Here is a 27896-nt window from a genome sequence, read left to right as displayed (position 1 = left end):
CTGAAGACCACAATAACAGAAATGTAAATTCCCTAGAGTAGTTCCACAGAAGTTTGGAGCTGGGAAAAGAAAGAATAAAGAACTTGAAGATAAGAAAATTGAAATCATTCAGTCTGAAGAACAGAAAGAAGAATGAAGAAAAGTGAACAGAGCCTTAGGAAGTTGTGGGACACCATCAAGCATACCTACACAAGCATGTGGGAGTCCCATAAGGAGAAGAAAGAAAGAGGCAGAGAGAATATTCAAAGAAATAATGGCAGGAACTTCCCAAATTTAACAAAAGATATAAATATATACATCCAAGATGTTCAATGAACTCTAAACAGCAACAGCATAAACCCAAATAGACCCATACTGCAGCATATTATAATGAAACTGTTGAATGCCAAAGAGAAAGAGAATCATGAAAGCAACAAAAGAGAAGCAACATGTCACATACAAGGAAGCCTCAATAACATTAAGTGCCTATTTCTCATCAGAAACCACAGAGGCAAAAAGGTAGCGGGAGAACATATTTTTTAAATGCTAAAAGCAAAAAACTTCCAACAAATCCCCATCAGTAGGCCTTACTTTGGAATTTATATTCCCCAATATAACGGAGTCAGACTCATTTATAGTTTCCCTACACATGGCTCTTCTGCCCCTTTTATTTGAACCTATAATTAGAACTATAATTGTTAAATATATGTCCCAGAGACTTAAATCTTTTGTCCATCCATGTGCCAGTTGAGCCCTGAATCCCAGCAGCGTTGCAACACCTACTCTCCAGTTCATAGGACTCACCCAGGACAACTAACAAGGAGATGACGATAGACAAAAACCATCCCAAGAGAGAGTGTCTGCAACTGTAAGCAAGATAGTTCCATCCATCTGCCCCCATGGGATCTAAGCCCCTCTCAATTAGCAGCAGAGTGGGCATCACCATCCCAAAATGAACAATGGACTAAAGTAGACTATTATTATTCTACTATAGATTTATTATAATTCTAGCAATTCTTTTATCATTAATATAAAAGCAGTGGCTCCCAGAGGTTCTGCAGGGAGGGAGAGGCAAGAATAGGTGTAACATGGGGGCATTTTCAGGACATTGGAATTGTCTTGCATTACATTACAATGATGGATACTGGCCATTATATATTTTGTTATAACCTACAAAATTGTGTGTGACAGAGTATAAACTATAATGTAAACTATAGTCCATGGTTAGTAGCAATGCTTTAAAATATGTGTTCATGAATTGTAACAAATGTACCATGCTAATGAAGGATGTTGTTAATGTGGGAAAGTGGGGGTGGAGGGTGTGATGATATGTGAATCCCCTATATTTTTTATGTAATATTTATATAATATAAAGCTTCTTTAAAAATAAAAATAAAAATTTTTTAATTAAAAAAAAAAAACTGCCAAACAAGAATTCTATATCTGGCAATACTGTCTTTCAAAAATGAAGGCAAGATTAGGACATTCCCAGATAAACAAAAACTGAGGGACTTCATCAACAGCCTTACAAAAGATGCTAAAGAGAGTTCTCCAGGTTGAAGGGAAAGGACAATACCTGATAAATCAAAGCTGCAGGAAGGAATAAAAGATCTCTGATAAGAGTAATAACAGGTAAATATAAATGCCGATATCACTGTATTTTTGGTTTGTAACTCTACTTCTTTTTACTTCTTACAGAATTATAAGAATAATGACTATAATATAAGAATGTTCTTTAACAAAGTGCTAAGAATACATTGATGCACGGAAAATAACAACTAATGTAATTTATGGACAATAGTTAAGAGTAATATTGTAATACTTTGCAGCAAGGGCAAGAAGATACTATTTCAATACTAAGGGACAATAATGGGGTGTACAAGGGGGTAAGAGATTTTTCCTTTTGGAGTAATGAAAACGTTCTAAACTTGACTGAGGTAATGACAGCACAACTCTGATGAAAATGAGAGCCACTGAGTGTATACTCTGAATGGACTGTAAAAGCATGGGTCCGTACACACAGAGGATCTAGTGGAGGATGATGCACTGTGGTTAACAGGACAAAGATGAGAAAGTTTTCTCCTAAATGATAACAAATATGTAATACTAATTTAGGGTTTTAATAACTGGGGGGGGGGAGGTTGGGGTAAAATACACCAAATATAAGCTATGGCCTATAGTTAGCAGTAATATTTTGACAATGCTCTTTCATAGTTTGTAACAAACGTTTCACAATAATGTAAGGGGTTGGTGGTAGGAAGATGTATGTGAGCTTTATATGATGAAATGCACATTTGTTTTGTAAATTCACAAATTTTACTATACAATTATTGTTTATGTATGTTCATATATGGATGATATACTTCAATAAAATCTTATTTTTAAAAAGGCAAAGGATAAATTGTAATGAGAAAGCAGTGGTTTTGGACTCATTGCATACAAACATGAAACTGGTGACAAGAACTACATAAGGTCGGGGGGCAGACAGGTATAGGAATATAGTTTGTGTATACCACTGAAGTTAAGTTGGTATCAAAGAAACAAGATTGTTAAAGATTTGGGATGTTAAATTTAAGCCCCATAGCAACAACAAAGAAAATATCAGAGCATATATAAGCTCACAGAGACAAAGAATACAGGTTGCCAGGGGCAGTGAGGACAGGGGTAGTGGGGAGTTAAAGCAAACTGGGTATAGGGCTTGTTTGGGGAAATGGGAACGTTTTGGTAGTGAAAGGTGGTGAGCGTACCACAGTATTGTGATTGTGATTAATCCCATAGAATGGTATGCTTGGGAGTGACTGAGATGGGAAAGTGTATGCTATATATGTATGTTCACAAAATTAAATTTTTTAAAAAGGGTAAAAGAGCAACTAAAGAGACAATGACAATTAAATGTAATACATGGTCCTGGATGGGATCTAGCAAGAGGAGAAAAAGCTCAAAGGGACATTATTGGGACATAACGAAAATATCAATTATAGACTGTAAGTTTTATATCAATGTTATATTTCCCGAACTTGATAAGTGCACTTAAGGTGGGTACAGTAAGTGAAAATCTTTGTTCTTAGGAATGCACATGGCACTACACTATACTTAAGTACTTAAGTTTAAGTGTTCAGAAAGTGGATAAATTGACAGATGATGGATGGAGGGATGGATGGATAGACGGAAGGAAGCAAGAGTGGGAGGGAGGGAAGGAGGGGAGGAAAATATGGAAAATGTGACAAAATGTTAAAATTGGTAGATCTCCAAAAAAAAAATCTGGTGGATCTGGGTATCTGGGGGGATAGAGGTATGCCAGAGTTCTCTGAATAGGGTTCGTATTATTTTGTTAACTGTACTGTTACGTTTGTAAGTATTTCAAAATAACAATTTTAACAAAAAAAGCTATAGTGCTAGTAACCAAGACCAAAAAGAACAAAAGGAAAAAGGCAAACAGAGCAGATTTCTAAATAGCAAAGAAACAACGTGATAGGTGTGTGTGTGTGAAATACACCCCATCTGTGACCACTGCTGACAGTAAACAGCACACGCCCTTCATCAGCCTTGGAATCACTGTTGTGATTTCTGAAGGTCACTGTGGCCAGTCGGCTCCAACAAACCATGCACATGTCCAGCTTCTGTGAATGTTGGCGGCAACAGCTGCAGTCTTCCTGACCTCCGTTTTGCAGGCTGCACACCAGATGCCCCAATTCCCTGCTTTCAGCATGAGTGTCCACAGCAGGGAAGTAGGAGAATGAGTGGTGAGCGTCAAGCTCCTCACAACCCCAAGAGAAACTTTTCTTCCTCATAACCTCTCTCCCTTTACTGCAAGCCTGGGTCAAGCCAAAACCACCACTGCAAACTAATAACTGCAGTCAGTGGGGCAGCCCAGGCTGCACCTCCCAGCCTCTCCACTCTGCCTGGTGCAGGGGCTGATGCCCCAGGAACACAAACCCATGGGAGAAAAAAAATTTTTTTTTTTTCAATTCCACCTCCCTTTTCCATTTCTCTGCATTGGGGACTAACTGATTCAGCATTACATAATTTGTTTCAAAGGGATTCTTGACTCTCACCTTTGAATCTGAGACCCACTTGGCTACTAAGATTTTACTTATCTGGGGTACTAAAGGGGGTCCTTGGTGCCCTGATGGAGAGATTCTCCTAAAATGAAACCTTCATGTTCTAGAGATTTTCATGTACACAAGTCATCAGGGCAACCTAACAGCAACTGTAAGACCCATAAACACTACACTTTCTCAAGTATCACAGGCCACTAGAAGTCAGGCCAATGGGGGCAGGTCGGCCATATCTAACCATGGTACCCCAATGCCTGGCACATGACAGTGTTCAGCACACATCTGTTGGATAGGTGGATGCAGGGAGGGAGGATGGAGGGAGAATGAAGGGAGGATGGATGGATGGATGGATGGAAGACCTGATGAATGGAATGGCAAGAGAGAGGGAAGGAGGGAGGGAGGGAGGGAGGGAGGGAGGGAGGGCAGGAGGATGGAGGGAGAATGAAGGGAGGATGGATGGATGGATGGATGGATGGATGGATGGATGGATGGATGGATGGATGGATGGAAGACCTGATGGGTGGAATGGCAAAAGAGGGAGGGGAGGAGGGGAAAAGGGAGGGAGGAAGGGGGAGAAATGGTAAAGACAGTTCTGGTTTCACAGAATATTTAGCCCTCAGAGCCCAAAGTCTGGTTGAGAGACTCACCTGAACCATCAGGAATGGACCTTACAAACGTTGGCAACATCTTGAGTGTGGCTGTTGGATTAAAATCTCGGGAGAGGCCATTCTCCATTTCCTTCTTGAAGCGAGTCATGATATCTAACAGAGTATCATCGGAGAGCCGCATGGCGTACAGATACTTGTCAATCTGGTGGGAAGGATGAGAAGGAAGGCACGTGAAACTGAGGCTGAAGATGGCTATGTCAGTTCGAGACTGGTTGGGTCAGGACAAGGCAGCCTGAGGTGCCCTCCTGGCCGAGACAATCAGTTCCTGCTCATGCTGAAAAGTCCACAACTGGCACATCACGGGACCATCACCAACTGTGAGACCCAGAACAGGATCTGTGAATGCTCTGAGCCCCAGTTCCTCACCTGTAAAAGGAATGGCTGGAACCAGACGATCTGTAAGTCCCTCCAACCTGGAATGGGACAGGAAAGCTGCCCTTAGAGCCCCACAAGAACATGACAGAGACAGGTCTGTCCCGGACCTTCACACCTCAAGCCTCCACAGGACTCTTTACCCCTGGGGGAAGTGGCCATCCTCACGTGGAGGCCGTGCAGCAGAGGGTAAAATGAGGGCTTTAGAATCAGCTCCCTGCATTCAAATTCAGCTGTCACCAGCTGCATGAATCTCAATTTCCTCAACTGAAAAACCATGATAAATAGGACCTAATTCACAGGAAGTTTGAAGATCACATTAGCTGGAGAACACTTAGAACATAGTAAGTGCTCAATAGACATCAGCTATTTATTACTCACGTGTGGCTATGGTATCAGTGGGTTTCCTAGGATAGGACTTTCAGGCTGATGAAAATGATGGCCAAAGGGCTAGAACCCTCCACAGAAAATGGGGAGGCAGGACCACAGCACAGAGACCTTAACAGCACCCGCAGAAGTACCCGTGTCCCAGGGCCAATGTGCTCATGGCTCCAAGTCGGACCACTCTCCACTCCCACCCGTGGATGGGACCTGTGTTCTCTGTTTTCAAGGTTCCCAAGCTCCCAAACTCAGGCCCCCTGGGACAGGCAGAGGGGGAGCAATCATTCCATTGCCAAGTCAGTGGTTGTTCCTCCTTCATAGTTTACCATTTATTTTCTCAGAAAATGTTTACTGGGCACCTACTATGTGCCCGGCACTGGGCCTGTCCTTGGAGCACCTGTCCCGGGGAGTTCACCAGCAGTCCCTTTGCCTCACCATTCATTCTTTCCACTAGTCAGCTTAAGAACCAGGTACCTGATTACTGATGATTCATCTATCACAATGGTTTCCATCTCTAATCTTTCTTCCTTCCCACCATCTTCTATACCACTACCACATCAGCCTCCTTCAAAACACCCAGATCAATTCACCCCCCTGCTCAAAACCTTGCTATGCCTCTCCATTTCTGAGGCACCAAAGCTCTGCAGCCCAGGTTTGGCTCCACACCCTCTGAACTCCAGCCAAACCACCTCTACCACTCCTGTAAGTGCCCGGGCCTTCCTGCTTCTGTTGTCACCTCTGTCGGAAATGTTCTACCTTCCCTGCCCAGCCGTCCAAATCCTACCTGCCCTTCAAGGCTCGAATCAGATGTCTGAATCCCTCAGGCTGGGCCCCGCTTCCCTCAGCAAGATCTAGCCTGGATCACGGCTTTCAGGGCCTGCTCCGTTCACCTTGACCTCCCAGTGCCCCACACTGTGTCCTGCACACACAAGGCTCCGAGAGGATGGAGGGGCATATTTATGACTTGGTAAGCCTGAAAAGACCTTGACACTGATTGCTCATGCTTACCTTACATCCCAACTCAAGGGCAGAGAGGCCTCCGCTAGGTCATTTCTGCAGCCTCGTGACCCCTCCCAGGCTCTGCCTGTCCCCTGCCTCACAGACAATCAGGCAAGAGTCTCCCCAAAAGTCCCCTGCAACCAAAGACCATCCCTGCCCCACCCCCGACCTCTCCTACTGCAGCTACTTTTTCCTTTTCTTTTTGAGATAAAGCAACTCAAGGAAGCACCATCATAAACCACCTAGCACTGAAACAGAAGTTGCCTGAATCACGGCCTTGGGAGGACAGCCACACCCCAGCCTACCCCCAGGGCACCACCTCGGGCTGCAGATCAGAACCGGCCTTGCCAACATGGCGCCGCGGTCTGGGTGGGGGATCATGACACAAGCGTGTGTGTGCGGGCGACGACGCACTGTTCAGAGAAGGCTTCCTGGAGGGGCGATGTTAGGGCTTCCAGGCACAACAAGAGCATGTGCGAGGCCAAGGTGAGGGAGAGTAGTTTGTTCCACAAACAGAAACAAATTCAGTGTGCATCAAGCAGACAGCGTAATGAAGAAAAGACTGAAGGCCTGGATTGTGCAGGGCCTTACGAGGCACGTGAACAAATATAGACTCCACCCCAGCTCGGAACAGCTTTAACAAGAATACAAAGGTGGGATTTGTGTTTTAGCAAGATCAAGCTGTCTGGGTGGAGAACAGACGGGGCAGGAGCAAGACCGTGCAAAACCGTGACACTGCACTCCAGCGTTTTGGACGCGCTTCCACTCCCACACTCAGCACGCAGCTCAGTGATCACCTGTTTACTGACATGTCCATCTCTTCCGATAATGTTTGAGTGTCACAGGAAAAGGCAACATGTTTAATGTACCTTTGAAACTCACCCAATGTTGCCTGGCACAAAGGAGGGATTCAATAAATGTCTATTGGATGCTGAAATAGTATGTACCTTGTCATTATATTGTGGTTTATTGAATATCAAGTGCTTCCACGTACACTATATTATTTTACCTTTAAACAACCCTGTCTAGGACACATTCTTAGTGTCCATTATACAGATGGAGAAACTGAGGCTCCAAGAAGCTAAGTGATTATCAAAGCGCACAACCAGGGTTTAGAGCTTGTACCTGCAAACCTAATGTTCCTTCCTTCAGTCATCCCCATCCTGGGGGAAAGGCTGCTCCTCCTATTCTGAGGGCAGGCCCAAGTAAAGCTACTGAAGTTTTCCAGTCAGAGAAAAGCTTTCAGGAAAAAACAGGGCTCTTGGTAGCTCCTTGGCCACCTTGTTTCCCAAACTGAAGTGCAGCTCAGCAGACACAGATCTGAGAGTCCCGATGTTTTCCGCAGCAGAGTCCAGAAGCTCAAATGAGGAAGCAGGTTGGGGACACAGAAGGCAACCCGGTGTCCATGCTTCCATGGAAGCAGGGCAGTCGCCCTCTTTGTAATACATTTCATGAGTCATCATGTAGCACAACCTCTCTCAGAAGAGATATGGAAACTGGGGCCAAGTGGGGGTGTGACTTGGGCAGAGCTGGAACTGAAACTGAGGGCTCTTGGATGTCAGTGAACTGAGGCTGAGTGAAGGGAGGCCCTTTCCACCAGTCCTGGCCAAGGGAGAAGCCACTCCTCTAGTGTCCCCAGGCTGCCCAGCCAAGCAGGCACTGGGTGCAGCATTCAGCAAATGGACACCAAGTGGGCTGGGACTGTAAGTATTAATAGCTGGGAAGCATGGGACCAAAGCACAGGCCAAGAGACATTTGCAGAACAGGCTCGGGGCCCAGGGTGCCCAGCGCCCAGCTGAACAAAGGGTGTCTTTCCTCTCATTCAGATCAGCTCCTCTCATTCAGATCAGCTCCCCTGGCACCTGGCCAGGATGCCTCTGAACCCATCCAGCCTCTGTCAGCCTGGGAAAGAGCCTGAGAATGCAAGGTGAATGGGACGGAGATAGGAAGGAAAGGCAGTGGGGAAAAAAAAATAAATTAATGCTCTGCCCAGTGGCTCCAGATCTTGGCAAGGCTGCACTCTACAAGAAACCCAGTAAGAAAGTTGCTATTTCCTATATGAGGTGGGGCCGGGAGGCCAGAAGAGGAGAGACGAGGCTAAGGGACAAGACCCACAGAGGCAGACTTCTGGGCTCGGGGGTTTTGGCCGGTCAGTCTGTGGTCCTTTCAACTTTTCTATACCTGTTACCCTCTCCACGGCATTTCCAGATCTGTCCCTCTGTCCCCTTCCCCTCTCCACCTCATCCCTCGTCTCTCTCTCTAGCTCTCTTTCTCTCTCTTTCACACACACACACACTCACATTTCCACAATCCTTCCCCTCCTCTTGAGACACTGCCTCCAAACCACTGCTGCTTTACCGCTTGGGCCAAATGACAGAACCCAAAGAATCCCCTTGATCTTCCAACTCCCCAGCCCACACATCTTGGAGATGGAGAAAGCAGTGCAGGACCTTCTGGCTACAAACCTCAAGCCTTTGGAACATGTCAGAGGCCTGAGGCTCCCAAGCTCTACTCTCACATGGTGTCTGAAACAAGCAAGTGGGACTACGGTCAGGCTGGGAAGGGAATGGGGGGGCAGAGGCCCCATCACACACCCAGGGCTGGGTCCTGCAGACTCTTGCCTGCCGAGGAACGCCATCCAGCCACCTGGGTCTCTCCCACCACTTCCTGAGGACCGGGCCCTTCCTGTGCGGGTACAGGCCAGGTGGGCTGCTCAGGGCAGGGGCTCCTGCCCAAATCCTGTCCAAAAACTTGCCCTGGGTTATCCTTCTTGTGGACCAAGAAGGCCCTGAAGCTTTCTTTCAACAGCTCCAGGAGTTGGGCCACGGGAAAGGGAATGTGAGGCAGAGAGCAGAGCCTTGCCAAGGCCCCAGACCCAGAGTCTTCCAGCCAATGAAAGAACCAAATGGCGCAGTACCAAGCTAAACTCACAAACAGTCCTGTGTCCCGACCCCACCCCACCTCCTGCTCCCAAAAGAACAGTGCACATAGACCCAGGAGCAAAGAGATGCGCCAACACCAAAGTCAAGACCAGACATGCCCAAGGGAATGTCCCAAGGGTACAACCCAGTCCTGGCAGGAGGTGCTGGTAACCACTGGCGACCAGGCACGTTCACCCCCTGGAGGCAGGGGACGAGGACATGGAAAAGCCTCACTCCCTCTCTCATCCATTCTCCGGTGAGGTGGAGAATGAGGCAGAGCCAAGAGACTTGACGTTTCCTTTGCAAAGAAAGTCAGGAGCCCGGCAGTGAAGGGTTAAGAGGCAGGCTTGCTTAAGGGCTGGGCGGAGATTTCAACAGCGGCTTCGCTTCCCCTTCTTAAAGAGACCGACTCCTCAGCCGGAATGGGTCCTGGGTGTACAGAAAGGACTTTCACATATATTATCCCATTTGAACTTCACAGCAGAGATGAAATGAGCTGAGATGTAAGGTGCCGGCATGAAGTAGGTGCTTAGTATGTTAGTTCCCTTTCTCCATTGACAACACCCAGTGACGTAAGCAGGATATATATAATTATCTCCATTTTACAGGAGAGGAAATTGAGACCCAGTGACTCACAGCTACAGAGTTTATAAGTGGCAGGTGGGTCTAGAATCCAGGTCTCATAACCCCTCATGTGGGGTTTCTTCTTTCCCACGTGGTGGAAGGAACATATACGCTTTGGAGGAAAAGAGCTGGGTTCAAATTCAAGATCAGCCACTTATTAGCTGTGTGATTTTGGACAAACCCTGAGCCTTGGTTTCCTCACTTTTAAGATGGTGATAATACCTCTTCATCCCGAGGGTAACAGGGAGGATTTTAATAATGTGCTGAGAACAAAGCAAGCAACAAGTGTCATTTCTCTTCTGCCTACCCCTATGAAAGGGACATCATCATGTCCCCAACTCCTTTTACCTAAATATCTAGAAAAATGCACCCAACTACCAAGCATTATTGACCCATTTTGTAGAAGAAAAACGAAAGCTAGATGGCAATGGGCCTGAAACTACAGCAAACGAGACACCAGCAAAATTCCTCTGAATCATCTGCATCATTTGGGTTTTTGTTTTGTTTTGTTTTTAACTGTAACAGCAATATACACTTATTATAAAAATAAAAATACTCAAACACCACATACATGCATAGAAGCAAAAAAGTATGAGTTCTTCCCCCAACCTTCCCAGAGATAGTCCTCCTATGAGAGGTTGATGTTCTAGGGCTGTTTGAATACCTAAACGGACACCTGTGCACACAGAGACTACATGTCACGAACACTTTCTCCTCTGAAACCTGAAGGCCACCTTCCCACTTCCTCTGGGAACTGTCTGGAAGACTCGCACTAACAGAGGGGGGTCCTTGAGATTTCCTCAGTGCCCTGCCGGCAAGGAGCCCAGATGAGGCGCTGCAGACCCCAGAACTCAGTACTGGCTTTGCCGTCCTGTCAGCCTCTCGGTCTCTCCACCTGCAACATGGGTATGTTCACATGCCCTCAATAGATAATTCACAGAGCTTTTTTTTTTAAAGATTTGTTTATTTATTTCTCTCCCCTTACCCCCCTCCCCCCCAGTTGTCTGTTCTCTGTGTCTATTTGCTGCATCTTCTTTGTCCACGTCTGTTGTTGTCAGCGGCACTGGAATCTGTGTTTCTTTTTGTTGCGTCATCTTGTTGTGTCAGCTCTCCGTGTGGGCGGCGCCATTCCTGGGCAGGCTGCACTGTCTTTCACGCTGGGCGGCTCTCCTTACGAGGACCACTCCTTGCACGTGGAGCTCCCCTACGCGGGGGACACCCCTGCGTGGCAGGGCACTCCTTGCGTGCATCAGCACTGCACATGGGCCAGCTCCACACCGGTCAAGGAGGCCCGGGGTTTGAACCGCGGACCTTCCATGTGGTAGGTGGACGCCCTAACCACTGGGCCAAGTCCGCCACCTCACAGAGCATTTTTACACGTGGGTCCTTACACCAGCTGGTACAGAAATTCAGCAGCTGTCGTCACTTCTAATTCTCAGAGGAAGAATCCAAGACCCAAAGGGAGTTGGGGAACGGTCAAGGTGGCCACTGGTAAGCAAAAGGCCAGGGTAGGCACCAAGTTCCCCGACTCCTGGCCCTCTGCTCCTTCCTCTGAACCTTTCTGCTCAGCCCAGGGAGAACCCAGGCTTCCGAGAGCAGGGAGATAAGGGACCTGGGGCAGCTTGAGAGCCCCAGCGCTGTCCACTGCACAAGCAGCGGGGGCTCCCTTGCAGACAGCGCTAACGGCCAGGGTGATTTTTAGGCCTCATTCACCCTCCACCTGGGATCATACCCAACAAGCTGCCTCATCTGCTGAGTTCCCCTTTTGCAAAATCCTGCAGAGGAAGTTCAAACCGGAATGAGCCTTCTGCTGTGGTTTGTGTCACCCCAATCCCTCCGCTCCTCGGGCCACCAGGCCCCCCGTCACTGCCACAGGTGGCGGCTGGGGATGCATCATTTCTGTCCTGCTCTTGACAGCTGGCCTCTGAGCAGACAGGGAGTTTGCCACATGCGCCAACTTTGACCTAAGGCTTTCCCCACAGGAACCGTTCCCCACGCCCTCGAGCGGCGCCCCAGAGCCTTCCCCTCAGGCAGTGTGGGGCCCTCACGTCGGTGCTTTCCCCTCCAAGCTCCTTCCTCACACACCCACTGTCCACTCTGCTTCCCTGGCCTGCAATGGCCTCTCCAGCGCCTCCCCGACGCCCATCTCTACACACACGCCCCCCAGCGCACATGACACCATCTGTCCCCACCCACGCGGTCGGAGCCTCTCCGCAGCATCCGTTCGGCCTGGCGCACCGTCGGCGTGTCCGGCTAGAACACCAGCACCAGTGGTTCGCAGTCCGTGCCTTCCGGAACTTCGTGTCGCCAAAGCCCTTTGCGCGGTGCCGCGGGTGGCTGCTCGGCTGGGCCGGGCCTACCTCGGGGAGGTCTCCAGAAGGGTTTGTTGGTTCAGATAAGGCCCAGGGACTCCTCTTCCCCCAATGGCCCAGCCCTTCTCCCCTGCCAAGCTGGACCCCTCACCTCAGCCTCAAGGCACCCCGTGCAAGGGAAAAAACACCACAGGCATTTTAATTTTAACCCCACTCCATTCCCTCACAGGATCTCCATTTCACAACTGAGGCCCAGAGGGACACGAGAGGCCCTGGAGGCAATGAGGATTCTTACACACCTAGCCAGGCCTCCCTGGAACTGCCGAGATACCTGAAAGTCCCTGGAGGAAAACAAATTCCACTAGAGTCTCCTGAGGCAAGATCTGTGGCTGAACAGCTCCAAAGCAAAAATGGCCCCTTAGGCATGTGAGCCCGCTGAATTGTGGACATCCCCCTTTCCCAGTCCCTTTGTCAGGTTCATAGATAACGCGCAGTGCACTTTAGCCATAATTTTACTCGTGCTTCTGAACTGTTGGTTCTGTCTCCTGAACATGCACTTAGAGCTACTGTGTACCACATACTGCTCGTACAACTGTTCATTCACAATAAACCACGAGGAAAACGGGATCCCCAATATTGAGGAAACTAAAGTTCTAAGAACAGAGGGCACTTGCACCTACCGTGTGACCCAGGCTGCACAGTTTGCAAGGCAGGCTTTAGCTATCACACTTTACCCGGGAGGAGCCCAAAGCCACCCCAAAGCACCTGGCAGCCAGGGCAGCACCGGCTCAGGAGCTCCAAATTCAGCACTCCTTCCCTCATTCCCGGACAGGAGGCTGGGGCCCTAAGGTCATAAGGTCCTCCTGGTGACCTTGGCACCCATAAGTAGGAGTTTCCTGGATGGTGAGTGACCAAGCCCTTGCCCCGGATAAGAACAAAGCTGTCACAATGAACAATCTAAAAATAAAGGAGGCACCCGTCCTCTCAAAGGGAACAGAACAGCCCTGGAATGTGGCGCGGCAAGAACAACAGGCTTAACTCTCAGCCTCCTCCTGGATGGCTTGGGAAGGGGCCAGCCTCCAAACTTGCAATCCCCAGCAGCACGGGCACCTCCTGACAAGACGGAAAGCAGGATCTGAAGTGCCGACAGATCTGCTTTCACTCTGAGGCAACCAGGCCCCCGTGCCATGGGCTGTAAATATCGCTCACTCCCATCCCATTCCCTCTCTCCCAGCCCCAGCCCAGGCTGCAGTGGTGAGAGAGGAGCTGGTGAGAAGTTACAAGACCCCCTCCAGCCACAACGACTCCCTCTGTGACCTTGAGCAAGTCACTCCCTTCTCTGTGGAAAAACCCACCCTCTCACCCTCACACATGGTGGGCACAGGAGCTCCACGGCACTGTGGAGTCCTCAGAACACAGGCTTTTCAGAAATCCATTTGGCCGGTGGGAAAATGGACATGCAGATGTCGACAGATCCTCAAGCTCTCACGTACAACTGGGAGCAAAGGCAGAATGGCACCAGGGTGCCCGCCTCAGCCTGGCACTCTGTCCTCTCCTATCCAAAAAGCTGCAATCCCCACCTGGCTACCACAGATGCCACCAGGGTTCTGGGTGAAAAACCATGGCCACACTTTTAAGAGTATTTCCACATCCATTTTCTAATTTAATTCTCATGACTTAATCTCACCCCACAGATAAGGAAACTGAGGCCCAGAGAGCTTCTTGGCCACTGAACAACTCTCCTGAAGCAGGAGGGGTCCTTTGGAGCCTCCTAATCTTATAAATGAGTAAACTGAGGCCCAAAGACCCACAGGAACCCACTGCTTTAAATACAACATGCCTCTGTCCCAACTTTGGAGCCATAAAACCTACTGCCTAGTAGAGTGCTGTCCCACAGAAATACAATGCAAGCCACATTTGGAATTTTCAATTTTCAAGTAGCCACAATTTAAAAAGTAAAAAGAAACAGGTGAAACTACTTTCTTTTTTTTTTTTATTTAAAGTAAGATTTTATTGAAGTATGTCATTCATATGAAACTACTTTCAATGACCATTTTATTTAATCCAATATATTCAAAATAGCTCAAACATATAATGGATGTTAAAAAAAAATTTGAATGAGATATTTATATCCGTTTTGTCATATGAAGTCTTCAAAATCCTAGGTCTATTTTATACCTAACAGACATCTCAAATCACACTCGCCACATTTCAAGTGCTCAACAGCCACTTGTGGCTAGTGGCTTTTGTATTTGGGCAGCATTTCAGACTCATTCTTTTACGGGGGTCCGGGGTGGACAGCTCCTACCAGGAGGCAGCTGTGATGTTGTAGAATGAGCAATGCACTGCGAGCCTGAGGTCCTGGCTCTGCATGCCCAGCAACGTCATCTGGGCCAGGCCCTCCTGGGTCCCCATCCCGGCACACTGCTTTCTGAACATGGTTTCTGAGACTTGTTTGCCCCATACGTAAAATACAGGAAGAAATGCCTACATCCAAGCTTGCTGGGAAGACTCAACCAAATCAAGCATATGGAAGCATTTTGCACAACTGCAATTGTGAGGTGCTATCTAATACAATGTCAACCTGGGTCTCCCACTCTACTCACCCCACCCACCCAGAGAGGGCCCTGGTAGGCACCAGGAGACAGCAGAGAAGTGAGGTCAGGTGTAACCATCAGCTGAAGACAAACCCCATGTGTCAATCGGTAAAATCAACAGGGCTTACAATATGGCCAGGTAGAGAGGCAAGGAGAGAAGGCTGGAGCAGCCTCCAGAAGTGGGCACAGCAGGGCTGGGAGCATTAGGAGCCCTCTTGGGGGTTCTCTTTTAAATGCAAATAAAGATGGGGGAGGGGGGGAGGACTCGTGGAAAGGGCTGAGAGAGGGATTTGAACACAATAGGGAAAACTGTTGATACCTCACTGTAAATAATTTTATTGGACAAATTTCTTTCCCGAGTAGAGAGGGTTGGTCCACACACAGCTGGCAGAGAAGGACACACAGGAGACAGCCCACAGGGGTTGGCAAGGGACAAGAGAAGAATGCTAGGGGAATGTACAGTGGAATCCTGAGCCCCTCCCCCACACACACTCTAGCTTTCCCTTCTTGGCACTCATTTTTCCTGAACTGCCAAATGAGGGAGTTGGGCATACTATGGTGGAAAGCACAGAGTTCAGGGGACCAGGAAGTGCATCTGTCCCCATCACTAACGAGCTGTGTGGGCATCTGCAAGTCACTTCCCCACTCATTTCTTTTTTTTTTTTTTTTAAATTTTTATTTATTTAATTCCCCCCCCGGCCCCCCCCCCCCCCCCCCCCCCCGTTGTCTGTTCTCGGTGTCCATTTGCTGCGTCTTGTTTCTTTGTCCACTTCTGTTGTCGTCAGCGGCACGGGAAGTGTGGGCGGCGCCATTCCTGGGCAGGCTGCTCTTTCTTTTCACGCTGGGCGGCTCTCCTCACGGGCGCACTCTTTGCGCGTGGGGCTCCCCCACGCGGGGGACACCCTTGCGTGGCACAGCACTCCTTGCGCGCATCAGCACTGCGCATGGCCAGCTCCACACGGGTCAAGGAGGCCCGGGGTTTGAACCACGGACCTCCCATATGGTAGACTGACGCCCTAACCACTGGGCCAAAGTCCGTTTCCCACCCCACTCATTTCTAATGGAGATGATGCCACCTCCCTCAAAGTGATTAAAAGGAAGTCTCCCAGAAAATCCCCAAGGAGGTAGTGAAAACATGCCCACTCAAAAAGCATTATTCATAATAGCCAAAAGATGGAAAGAACCCCAGAGTCCATCAATTGATATGTGGTATGCCATACAATAAAATACTATTCAGCCATAAAGAGTGAGGGACTGACAAATGCCACAGCACAGACGAATGTTCAAAATATTATGCTAAGTGAAAGAGGCCTGACACAAAAGGCTACCTATTGTATGATTCCATTTGTTTAAAATGTCCAGAATAGGCAAATCCGTAGACAGAAAGTAAGTTACTGGCTGCCAGGGGCTGTGGCATAACTCCTTAGTATCCAGGGGGTGAACATGTTCTGGAATTAAATGGTGGTAATGGCTGTACAACCTTGTGAATGTACTAGAAACCACTGAATTGTCTATTTTTAAATGGTTAAATTGGTGATTTTCATGGTATGTGAACTAGATTTCAGTAACATCTAAGTCTCAGGGTCCTCACCGGAAAGTAGAGATCCTAACAGTGCCTGCCTCATGAGGGCGTGGTCGGATACAGCAAGATAAGGCTCATAAAGATTTTAGCCCAGTACCTGGCAGTAAAGGTGACTGGGCATTACATGTTGACTTCAATTAGTATTATTTCCACTAATTATTAAATGAGACCTAGGTTAAGAAAAAGAAAGACAAGCATGCAACACCTCCCCACTTCTAGTCTTCTAGGTCCCCCCAGGGCTTATCTTCAGTGAGCCTCCATCCAAAACCGGATCTGGATGAACTGCACGGGAGCCTGCCTTTTCTGCCACACACAGGGACTGCAGGGCTTCTTTCTGTTTGCAAAGGACCGGACTGCCGGTGCCACATTTCAGTTTTGCTGGCACAGAAGGATGAGGGGAAGGTGGGATACAGCCACCCCCTCCTTTTACAGAATATAGTCTGAGAGAGGCTGCTGCCTTGAGTTTTCTCTGAACAGAGTGAGGCATGTTTAGGAGACAGATAAGCCTGCCACAGGCAGGGACCTCCCAGGAAGAAAGAGTGCAAGCAAAGCTAGCATGTGTCTGTTTTCTAATTCCCAGAAACATTAACGGATTCACAGTAGAGCCTGGAGGGCCACAGAGTTATCACAAGCCTTCCTCTGCATGCACCCCTCCCGTAAAACTGTTTCAGCAGCCGTGAGTGGAGTTTGGCCAAAATGAGAGCTGTCCGCTTAACTCAGTAAGACTTTGCAACCAGGGCTGTTTGATAAAGTAAATTAAGAAATGGGCTAATTTAAAACTAAGCTTGAATGCTGTAATGTGACTGGAAATGACTGCGAAAAGAAACAGACTCTTAAAACTTCCCTATTAAACTTTTTAAAGGTCCGTACTTAACAAGGGTTGGCACAGAACCACAGGAACTCGCACACACTTCTGATGGGGATGCCAGCTGCCAGGACCGCGGGGGACAGAGAGCAAGGTGGCAAAATCTTGTAAATGGGAAGATGCATGCACTCACGCACGTGCACACTAGCTACCCCAGCCCAAGTGCACACCTTAGCACCTACAGAAACTCTTGTATACGTGCTAGAGATGTGCACCAGAAGGCTCACCGTGGCAGTTATTTTTATTTTTAAAAATTAGGAACCCAAACGTCCATCAACAGAATGGATCAATTAACTGTGATTTATTTACACACTGTAAGAGCATAGAGCAGTTTAAATTGATGAAACAGCTATATGGATCAGTGTGGGAAAACCTCAAAAATATGCTGAGCTAAAAAAGGTGGATACATACAGTATGGTAACATTTATAAAAGTTTGAAACCCATGTAAAGCAATACTATATATATTGTTTAAAGATACATGCAGGGAAACAGATGTGGCTCAAGCGATTGGGCTCCCGTCTACCATATAGGAGGTCTAGGGTTTGATGCCCAGGGCCTCCTGGTGAAGGCAAGCTGGCCCATGTGGCAAGCTGGCCCACGCAGATTGCTGGCCTGTGTGGAGAGCTGGCGCAGCAAGATGATGCAACAAAAAGAGACACAGAGAAGAGACAATAAGAGACATAGCAGATCAGGGAACTGAGGTGGCTCAAGAGAATGATCACCTCTCTCCCACTCTGGAAGGTCCCAGGATCGGTTCCCAGAGCCGCCTAATGAGAAACAAGCAGACACAGAACACACAGAGAATGGACACACAGAGCAAACAACGGAGGGAAAGAGGAATAAATAAATCTTTTTAAAAAAAGATACATCCATATGTAACAAAAGTATAAAAACAAACAAACATGGAAGTGATAAATACCCAATTCAGGCCAGAGGTCACCTCTGGAGGAAGGGGGAGCAGATGGGCTCAGACATGGGCCCAGAAGGAGTTTCTACAGTGTCTATGATGTGTTATTTCTAAAGCTGACTGGTGGGTGGGTACACAGGTGTTTGTTCTGTTAACCTCAATATTTTTTATATACCTAAAATATTAACTTATATTTATTAATTTATGGGACAGAGAATTAAAATATAGGTTCCAAGGTACACCATTAAAATCAGCAAAGATGGATTTTTGTCCTAAAGGAAAAGACAGTTGAGGGAACAAGAACAGCCCTTCTGATCCCATGTCTGATGTTCAGGCAACCTGGGGAAGGTCTCTTCTCTCCTCCGGATGGGCCTCCAGTCTGCAATTCTAAATGCGGAATAAAATCTCTGCCTTCCTACCAGCAGCACGCAAGGCAGGCAGCATGAGGCTGAGCGCAGGGGGCACATACAGACCTGGCAACCTTACTCACGTTTTTAAAAGGTCCGATAACACGTACCCCTGGATGCTATCATACCTGTGTGTATTTTTAATATGTCTGACAAAAAAAAATGACTATTACTCTCAGACATGACACCTATAAAGTGTTTCGGGCTGCTCAGGGGTTAACAAGCAACCATTAAGAGAAAGGCTAAAGAAAAAACAAAACTACATTTTGGTGTGTAACATTTAGCTCTACCTTAACAACGTTTCTAAGTAAAATATTCCCATTTGTACTGTTTACCAGTCAATGCTGTTCTCAGAAGTAAGAGCCTATCAATCAGCTAAAACTTTTACCTATTTCTCTTTAAGATCAGATGCAATGAACACAGCCCAGGGTATCTTAAGTGGCTTCCTACAATCCCGTTGTTAGGGGTTCGTTTGGTGGGAAGGCAGTGGACACCTGTCCTGCTCCCCCAACCAGACTAACCCCCCCACACACTTCCCTCAGGTCTGAGGGCAGGGAGAGGGAACAGCTGCCCCTGGCACTTACCAGGCCAACACCTAGAGCCTGGCTTTGGGGGGTTCCCACCCCAGTTCCCATCCCTCCACCCAGTCCCTCATTTGATACGTTCTCATACAAGTCTATGCTTTGCACATATCACATCTGACAGCAAATAATTATTTATGCTCCATGAGAATAGGGGCCATATCTGCATGATTTGTAGTTACTGCCCCAACCTAGCACAGTACCCCACATATAAAAAGGACTCAATGAACATTTCTGAAGAAATGAGTATGTTCCAGCAATTAGATTTGATTCGAAGGGTCTTTGATCAATAAGCGGGTGCCATTAGCCCCGCCACAACTGCTTCCAGGACAGATACGCCTGCCTCTCCATCCAGCCTCCCTGCGCCGCCTCAGGCATGGTCAGAGCAGACGCCAGCAGCTAATCGCATCAGCCACACGGAGCTGGAAGCAGCCACCCCAAATCAGTCTTTTTTGGGGGAAAGCTGCCCATGTTTTCTCAGAACAGCAGGAACGTGGGAGGTCGGCAGCGTGGCCAGATGTGAAACCCCTCACACCTACCCACTTTCCCAGTTCACTCCCTCACAACATTCCCAAATTATCAGACCAAACAGAGTGCAGTGCCTTCTCATGGGGAGAACCCCTAGGGCATCAGAGGTAGAGGGGACAGGGATTCTGAGATGATGATTCACCAAGGAGCAACGATCTCATGGATATTTGTACAACACCAGACAGAAAAGTCTACGAGACATTTTTCATAATTTTCTGCATCTCATCTCTCTCACCCCTCAGCAATAAGGAAAGGGTGTTTTCTTCCGATTGCTTTTGCAGCTGGGACCCATGGATTCAGAGGAAATGGACCCTTACATTGCTAAGCTTGCTCTCCTGTCTTCCTGGGCCAACGGCTCCTAGGTTTGGACATTCGACAAATCACACCTGTTTGTTTACCTGCCTGCTTGGGATTACGTAGATCCTGGGATCGCACCCAGGGAAAATTCACGGGTGTTTGCTCTCCATTCTGACTGTCCCAGAGGAGAGGAAGTCTCTCTTTAGAGGACAGGTTCTGACCTTCCTGGACCATTTCATTTTCCTAAACAGAGCACTTGCAATCCATCCTCCTCCTCCAGGCTCCTAAGGCCGAGTGGAAGAGCTGGTGAGACAAGGCACATGTTAAAGCACTTTGAGGTCAAAGGATCCAGGATCGAGCTGCAGTATTTGCAGATGTCTGGGATTCTCATGAATGGAATCTTTCACAAGCATACACGTGCCTTCTTTTCCTCCAAAGAGCACTATAAGAATGAACGGAAAATCAATGTTTTGTGCTTAGGCAAGCCTAATGCCCGGACATCACTTTAAAAGCACCCTATTAACCAATATTATATAGATGCAGTCTGGGAAGTGGGGCCCCAAGCCTGGAATCCAGATGTTTAAACCATTTCAACCCAGGATCTATATTATGATATTTAATTACTGATGTGCCTCATGGGCAATGGGGAGAGGAATGACTCCCCTGCTGTGATCACCTCGGTAGCCTGAAGAATCCCGCCAAACCTTCCCTGCTTTCCCAGGCCAGGGGGCGTGGGAAGGTGGGGCGAATGCCGGGTCTGCCTCTGAGACCTGCCACCTGGGGCTGGAGGGTTAAATCAGGCTGGGTCTGCATAGGGTCGCAGGCAAGGCATAAGAAATAAGCAGTCCTTGGTGAGGTTCAAGAGAGCCATCTTGTTTTTAAGAATCCCCTTGACAAATATTACCCTGCCAAAGCTCAAGCCCCGCCCACAGAAGGCTCTGAGGCCCAGGGTGGGAAGGGAGTTCAGAATAACAATGTTACAGGAAGGACTTAAGGATCAATAGACTTGAAAGTCACACCCACTCACCCAGGGGCCAGGGAGACAGAAGAAATGAGTCAGGCTGCCTGAGGGGAAGAGAGAGCTCTGGGGACCGCACTAGATCTGACGCCCCTGATAAAACAGACCCTGAGGGGGCAGAGGTCACACATAGGTGGTGGCGGAAGTAGATGCTGTTGGTTTACAAGGTCATCCCACCCACCATCCCACGGTCTGCCGTCTTCAGCCACAGAGGCCACCACGTGCAGGAGGGCAGCCAACATCTCTTGGCCTGTTCTAGGCATGCTGGAAGGCTGTCTCCACATTTAATTTTCACACCATGTAATCGAAAGAGTGTCAGTGATGCACAACATCATTGAAGAAAACCTGTGAAATTCCAGCACTGGCACTCACTCTTCCTGGAGTTCAGGGGCCCGAAGGGAGCTCCAGGGTGATCCACGGAAGCGAGACTGAGCTCAGAGTCCGCTGTCCCTTAAAGCCATGTCGGACCACGGAGAGTGGCTGAACTCACAGAGCTGATTCCCAGGCCAGTCTCCTATCCAGGGCCCCAGGGACTGTCTCTCAGCACCTCCCCGCTCAGCTGACTTCCAGGAGGAGCCTGGCCCCGGTGCCTGGTAGAGGGAGATGGGAGATGGGAGATCTGGGTCCCCACCCTGGTCCTGGCCCTGGCCCTGCCAGGTGACCTTGATGAGGTTACTGCCCTCTCCGGGCTGGTTTTCTACTGTGTGGGAGGTGGGGGTCTTCTTCCGTGTATGCAAAGAGCACTGGCCATCCTGTGGCCCGCAGGGCAGAAAATCAAGGCCTGTTGCTCCAGCCTCTCACCCAAAGGGAGCACAGCCAGTCAGGATGACTTTGTTCGGCCATCCCAGCTTACCCAAGCAATAACAGCACTCACACCAGGTGTGGCTGGGACAGGAGCCTGTGCCAAACCTGGCACTGAAAAAATGGGCGTCTTTCCCTACAGCCTCAGCTATTTCTTAATAACAATTTAGCAAAATCGGCAGAAACCTGCAAGTGGACAATATTTTACCCTAGACAGATGTCAAAGGCAGCAACATGTCAGGGCAGACAGATGTCTTCATGTACAAATACACATATCACAAACATGCGTGTCAAGGCCTACAAGCACCCCGAAGAACCAGAGTCACTTATTTGAGCTCCCTGAGCTGGCTGGAAATTACAGCGTAGGAGAGTGGTCACGTAGATGAATAAAAAATTCCATTCAGATGGGCAGCTCCAGACCTGAGGCCTATGAGCAAAGTTTCCCGTAGCTTCCGCACCCCTCCCGGTTCCGGGAAGCCAGGCTGGTCACCCAGGCTTGGTTACCCGGGCTGGTCACCCATCCTCTGATTAACGATCAGCCGCAACAGCTAGGAGAGCCCGGGTGACAGCCCTTCCGGGGCACCCCGGCGCCATCCGCCGGGAACCCCAAATATGGGCTGGCTGGCCTCCAGGCAGCACTCCCGCTTGCTGCTCGCTCACCTCCCCAGCATCTCCGTCATCACACCTCCGCCCCCGGCGCTCGGACCCTTCCACACGAGCGCGGCGGCCGGTCCCCACGCAGCCACCTCCCCGCACGGCCCATCTGACATCCACAGCCCGTTTCAAGGACACTGCAGCAAGCAGCTCAAGCTCAGTCTCGGGGTTCTGGCGCCCACCCCACACCCGCAGCACACACACCCACACTGGCAATGCCAGAGGGAATCAGTGCGAGCAGGCGTCCCCAGCGCTCGGCAGTCCAATGCTGGCCTGGGGGAGGCTGGGAGCCGGAGGATGGAGGCGGCGACTGCGAGCGGATGCCGGCATGCAGGGCTGCGGCCAGGGCGCCGGGCGGCGGCGGCGGGGGCTCACCTTTTTGACCTGGTCATCCTTGAGCTCGGTGAAGTAATAGGCTAGCAGCTGCGCGGCGATCATGCTGGCGGTCGGTCGCGGCGCGGCAGGCGTGGGGCCGGCGTCTGTCTTCCGCAGCCGGGGCGAGCAGTGGTCCTCCCGCGGCTGCTCGGCGGCTCCTCCTCCTTCTCCTCCCGCAGCTCCTCCCCCACCGCCGGGCGCGGCGGCCGCTCGGCGCGCTCCCTCCCTCCGCGCTCCCGTCCCCCGTGCCCCGGAGGGTGACCGCGCCAGCCGGCCCCCCTCCTCCGCGCCCATTGGCTGCCGCGCGCCTCTGCAGCGCAGGGCGGCGGCGCCGGGACGCGAGCGAGGAACGCGCGGTCCTCCCTCCCGCGCGGAAAGTAGGCGGGGAACGCCGCGAAATCCCCCCGAGCCGGGCGGCGCCCTGCACGTCCCCCACGTAGGGAGCCCGCGCACCACCACGCGTGGCGGCGCCCGGGCGGGCGGGGCGCGCCGGGAGGGTTCGCTGCGAGAACCCGGACGCTTCGAGTGGCCTCTCCTCTTCCCTCGCAGATTAGACCTCCTACTCTGTGCTCTGAGGGAGGGAGTTTGCAGAAATGGACCTGGAAAGCCGGCAGATCTGTGCCGGCGGAAGCGGGAGCCCGGGGACAACACCGAGTCGCCGCGCCCGTCCGCCCTGGCGGGTCCAGGGCCCGAGGCGGCGCCCTGCCCGGGCCCTCGGCCGCAGCGCAGCGCCCTTGCCACCCCGCGGGTCAGCGCTGCGACGCCTCCCGCCCGCCGCCGGGCCTCATCTCGACTCGAGGATTGCCACTGTTAAATACACTGGGACGCCGGGTAGCGTCCGCCCCTGATTCACGGGCTCCTGCTTGGGCGGGAACCTGGGATGCAGGCCTCTCGGTGACCCAGGCCCTTCAGAGTCTGGAGGACAATTCAGGCTCCCTTCCCAGATGACGTATTTCTTGCAGAGCCGTTTGTGTGTACAGGAAGTTAGCTGGGGTGGAAGGGATCCCTAGAAAACCATTCAGCTACAGTAAGGGGGGGGGGTTGGGGAGAGGAAGTGATGGTGGCACAAGACTGTAAATATAACTAATGCCGCTGGATCGTACATTTCAAAATGGTTTAAAAGGGCAAACTTTATGATTAAAAAACTAAAATTAAAGGGGTATTTAGAGGTATTTATGCGTCTACTAGGACGGATGACAGCCACAGAAATCTTGGATTCATGTCTCTGTGTCCCAATGCTACCAGGAGCTTTACTGCTCTGTGAGATGCTGAGTACTGAGCTAAAAACTGCAAAGGAGTGGCTCCTATCCTTCTTCAACAGGTGAGCAGGCTGAGGCTCAGGGACACCACCTATCTTGCTGGCTTTTATACAGCCAGGAAGTTGTGCTTTTGGGATTGGGTGTTGGGTCTCTGTGTCTGCACAGCCAGAGCTTGCTCCTGGGTTTTATGGTCCTCCCAGTTGTATGTAGCTGCATCTGCCTAAAGAGGCCACCTTCCTGGGCCCCTTTCCCTGATGGAGATGGTGGATTGGGGGCCTCTGGATATGGGGCTGCACCATGTGCTGCCTGGAGAGGCCAGAATGCAATGCTGGCAAGCCCACCCCCACCTCAGCCCTAGGTCCTGGGAGCCCCTGGCCAGGCCTAGCAAAGGTACAGTGGAGTCAGGAGGAAAGCACTCACATCCAGAACAACTGTCCTTATGAGCCCTGGGAGCCTGGCAGCTGCCATCACCAAATGCAAAGGAAGAGCTCAGACAGGGCCTCTGAGGCCAGAACCCTGCGTCCAGCACACAGCCCCCATTCACTGGCCCAGCCGTGGCATCCCAAGGAACACCTCTGAGGCCTGAGCCTAAACTCATGCCCCTTGGTTGTTGTGAAACACTGTAATAAAACACCTGCATACGATATACCCTTAGTACGCGGTAGGTATTATCATACGACTGACTGTGAAGTTGAGGTTTAAGTTTCAGGGCTACTTACTTGTATATGACCCTTCCTAGGCCTTAGGAGGGCCTAGAAATTTTTATGTTTGGACATTTGAATTCCTTTCCAAAGAGGTTCCCTAAAATTATGTAAGCTTTAATCCCCACACAACCTGGATCTTGGATATTATTATAAGCCAGGAACAGAGAGGTTTTGGGGCACCCATCAAGCATTTACACTGCCTATATAGTCATAAAGCAAAATTGGGTGAATGAGGGTTGTTCTCAAGTGCCATCTGATTTGAGTCCTACAGATATGATTCTGCCAAACTTGCAAGGCTGGAAGTTCCTTGAGGGTGGAGGACCGTGTTTTGCTAATTACTTTGTCTCCCCCAACCTGTCTGGCATGAGGCAGGTCAAATGAGGCAGGTGCCGGGTGCCATTCTCAGGAGCTCACCCCTTAACCAGCCCCCGCTACAACTGAGATCACTTATCTGAGCCTGATGGAGCCAGGGAGAAGCTGCCCCCCAAATGGTCTGAGATCTTCTGTCTGCAGGCGGGAAGGCTGCCTTGCTTTCTCTTCTCTGGCCTTTGAGGAGCAGCTCCTTCTCAAGGTGACTCATTTCTCCACCCTCTGCTGAATGCAGCCAGGCCCCAAGGCCCATCCGTAGTTGCAGAGAAATGTCTCTAGGCCTGAACCACTACCTCCCCCCAATCCCCAGTCCTCATCACCCCATGTCAAAAATATTAAAAGAGGCTTCTGCCTACCCTCCCTGGTTCCTGGCTTCCCGCCACCCAAGCCATTCCGAGCACCACGCCACATTAATCCTGCTAAAAAGCAGGCTAATCACATCACTACCCTAACCAAAATCCCTCAACAGCCCCTTCCTTCCTGATGGAGCCCATTTAAACTTCTCTGCCCGGTTTCTGAGGTCTTCTGAAATCTGACTCCACATTTTCCCAGGTATCTCTTCCTCCCAATGTTGACCACAGCCAGGCCAGGCCAATTTCCCACTGCCCTCAGCTCCCTCCAGGTCCATTCCATTTGAGGCCCTCTTCATATTTCCTTGCTTGCCCTGCCTTCTCCGCTCACTTCCACCTGACCAAATACCCGTCCCTCACCAGAGGCCCAGCTCTCCCGCCTTCCACAGGAAGCGGCCACCACCTCACCACCACCACCACGTCTACTCACCCCAGTATCACAGGCCTCGGTACCTCCACAGGGCAAACTCAGACTGTGCTCAGAGTGCATCAATGTCTAGACCAACAAACACTCTCCTTGACAGGCGGGGGCCCTGAGGCACAGCAGGCATGCCATCTTGCTCAGAACTGGGTTACGGGACTCAGACCCAGTTCTGATGCCCACCCGGAGTTCTGTCCATCCTTCCCCACAACCTCACAGCAGCTTGCACCTCAGATAAGTAACACTGAGTCATGACGCCTGCCTAATATTGGTTACTGTCCTCTGGGGGGCCCCATCTTATCTGCTCTAATCAGACAGAGCTTCCCGAGGCCAGAGGCCACCCTGTACTTCTTTTGTCCTCCACTGGGCTCAGCGCTGAGACTGTGTCTCCTCTGTCATACCAATTATCACCTCCTGCACGTCTCCACTCCTCTGCCTCTTTCTGCTGTCACATGGCTCTTACGCCCCAACTAAGTCTGCTTGCTGATTACTCCCCTGACGCTCAGAAAGAGCAGCTCTACAGGTCTCCTTCCCTCAACCTCCAGAGCACCCTCCCTTCCTCCAAATCCCCTGGATCTCTCTCTGTTCATCTGCTCTCATTCTGTGGCTGTCTCCCAAGAGACCTCTTGTACAGGTGGTGGTCGGGGGGGGGCGGGGGGTAGGAACAGCAGTACCCAGGCTCCCACCCCACCAAACGCTCCTGCCTAAAAGAGAGCACAGGCTGCAGCTCAGGGCAGAATGTCTGTAACGCCTGAGTCGGACCCACCCAGCGCACTAGGAGTGTTACACCCAAAATTTTCTCCAGTGGATCCAAGCCCTACACCCAGTAGACTGGGGCACACTTCTCAAAGCGATATGTTTGCATAATGTTTGACAGATTACAGAGCAGTTTCTCATGTATACCCTCATTTCTCCTGATAACAGCCCTGGGAAGTTAGAAAGGCAAATATCATTATCCCCATTTAATCATCAATGTCAGGATATGAAAGTTATAGTTTGTTTAAGGTCTCAAAGATAGCAAGGAAAGAAAAAAGGCAGTCCAATGAATGCCCAAACCACTGCAACGTCTTCCAACCTGACACAGTTTGGGACTATCTTGCTCCGTATAAACCATAGAGAAGAGACAGAGGGGGTCCTGATCCAGTATTTCCATTAGTTAGGTCAGGGATTTTCAACCTGGCTGCCCGCCCGTGAGGAATACCTGGAGGGCTTTGGAAAATGCTGACAGCTAGGCCCTGCCGCCAGAGGTCTGGTCCTGGGGTGCAGTCCGGACAGTTTTTATAAATTCCCCAGATGAGAACCGCCAATTTAGACCCTGACTTTCTACAGGAACATCTTTAAGAAATTTCTACAATGAATCAACCTGTAATATTTTTAGCGGCCTCGCTTGGACAGCGCTGAACGTGGTCCCTCCAGGGTGTTGGTGGCCCTGTAGGTTAACCATGACCTTCTCATCAGCTTAGCACACAGTTCTGCTGCTGCCTGAGAACACACAGCCCCCACAGTGGCTGAATTGCAAAATCATTTTCCTAGCCTTTCCTTCTCCCTTTTTCCTTTGCCCAAAGCTCCACTTTCCAGCAACATCGTAACAGAAGTTGTAAACAGGCAACCGTCAGGCTAAACTGTGGCCTGTAACATACCTTATTTGGCTCACATGGTGTTTGATAGATTCGAGCCAACAATTCAAAATTAGGGTATTTCATTTGTAAATCCAGGTTTCTGGCCTCTAAGATCTAGCTACAGGAGAACCCGGGTTACCACGTGGCAACCATCAACAGCCTCTGCTCTCTGGGCGGCCCGGCCCCACCTGGCTTGCCCTCTTCCCTACTTTACTCTGCTGATTGGCCCTGAAAGTATTTACATTTT

General features: G+C 49.9%; 1 protein-coding gene across 3 annotated transcripts in view; it reads right to left on the bottom strand.

Moving 5' to 3' along the window:
• The window catches only part of HK1 (hexokinase 1), a 157399-nt gene that overhangs the window by 65076 nt on the left and 64427 nt on the right, over window positions 1-27896 (bottom strand). Inside the window, exons 1-2 of one of the 3 annotated variants that reach the window (XM_058298949.2) lie at window positions 26040-26239; window positions 4685-4847 (exon numbers count right to left, since the gene is read on the bottom strand). In XM_058298949.2, coding sequence (XP_058154932.1) covers window positions 4685-4847; window positions 26040-26099 — 223 coding nt within the window. In that variant the 5' untranslated portion in view covers window positions 26100-26239. Of the gene's footprint in view, window positions 1-4684; window positions 4848-22927; window positions 23237-26039; window positions 26240-27896 lie in introns of those variants that run through there. The other 2 variants (XM_058298946.1, XM_058298948.2) reach the window with 2 other exon arrangements.

This window comes from Dasypus novemcinctus, chromosome 6 (genome assembly GCF_030445035.2).
Source record: "Dasypus novemcinctus isolate mDasNov1 chromosome 6, mDasNov1.1.hap2, whole genome shotgun sequence".
NCBI lineage: Eukaryota > Metazoa > Chordata > Mammalia > Cingulata > Dasypodidae > Dasypus > Dasypus novemcinctus.
This window is presented reverse-complemented; position numbering and strand designations above follow the sequence as displayed.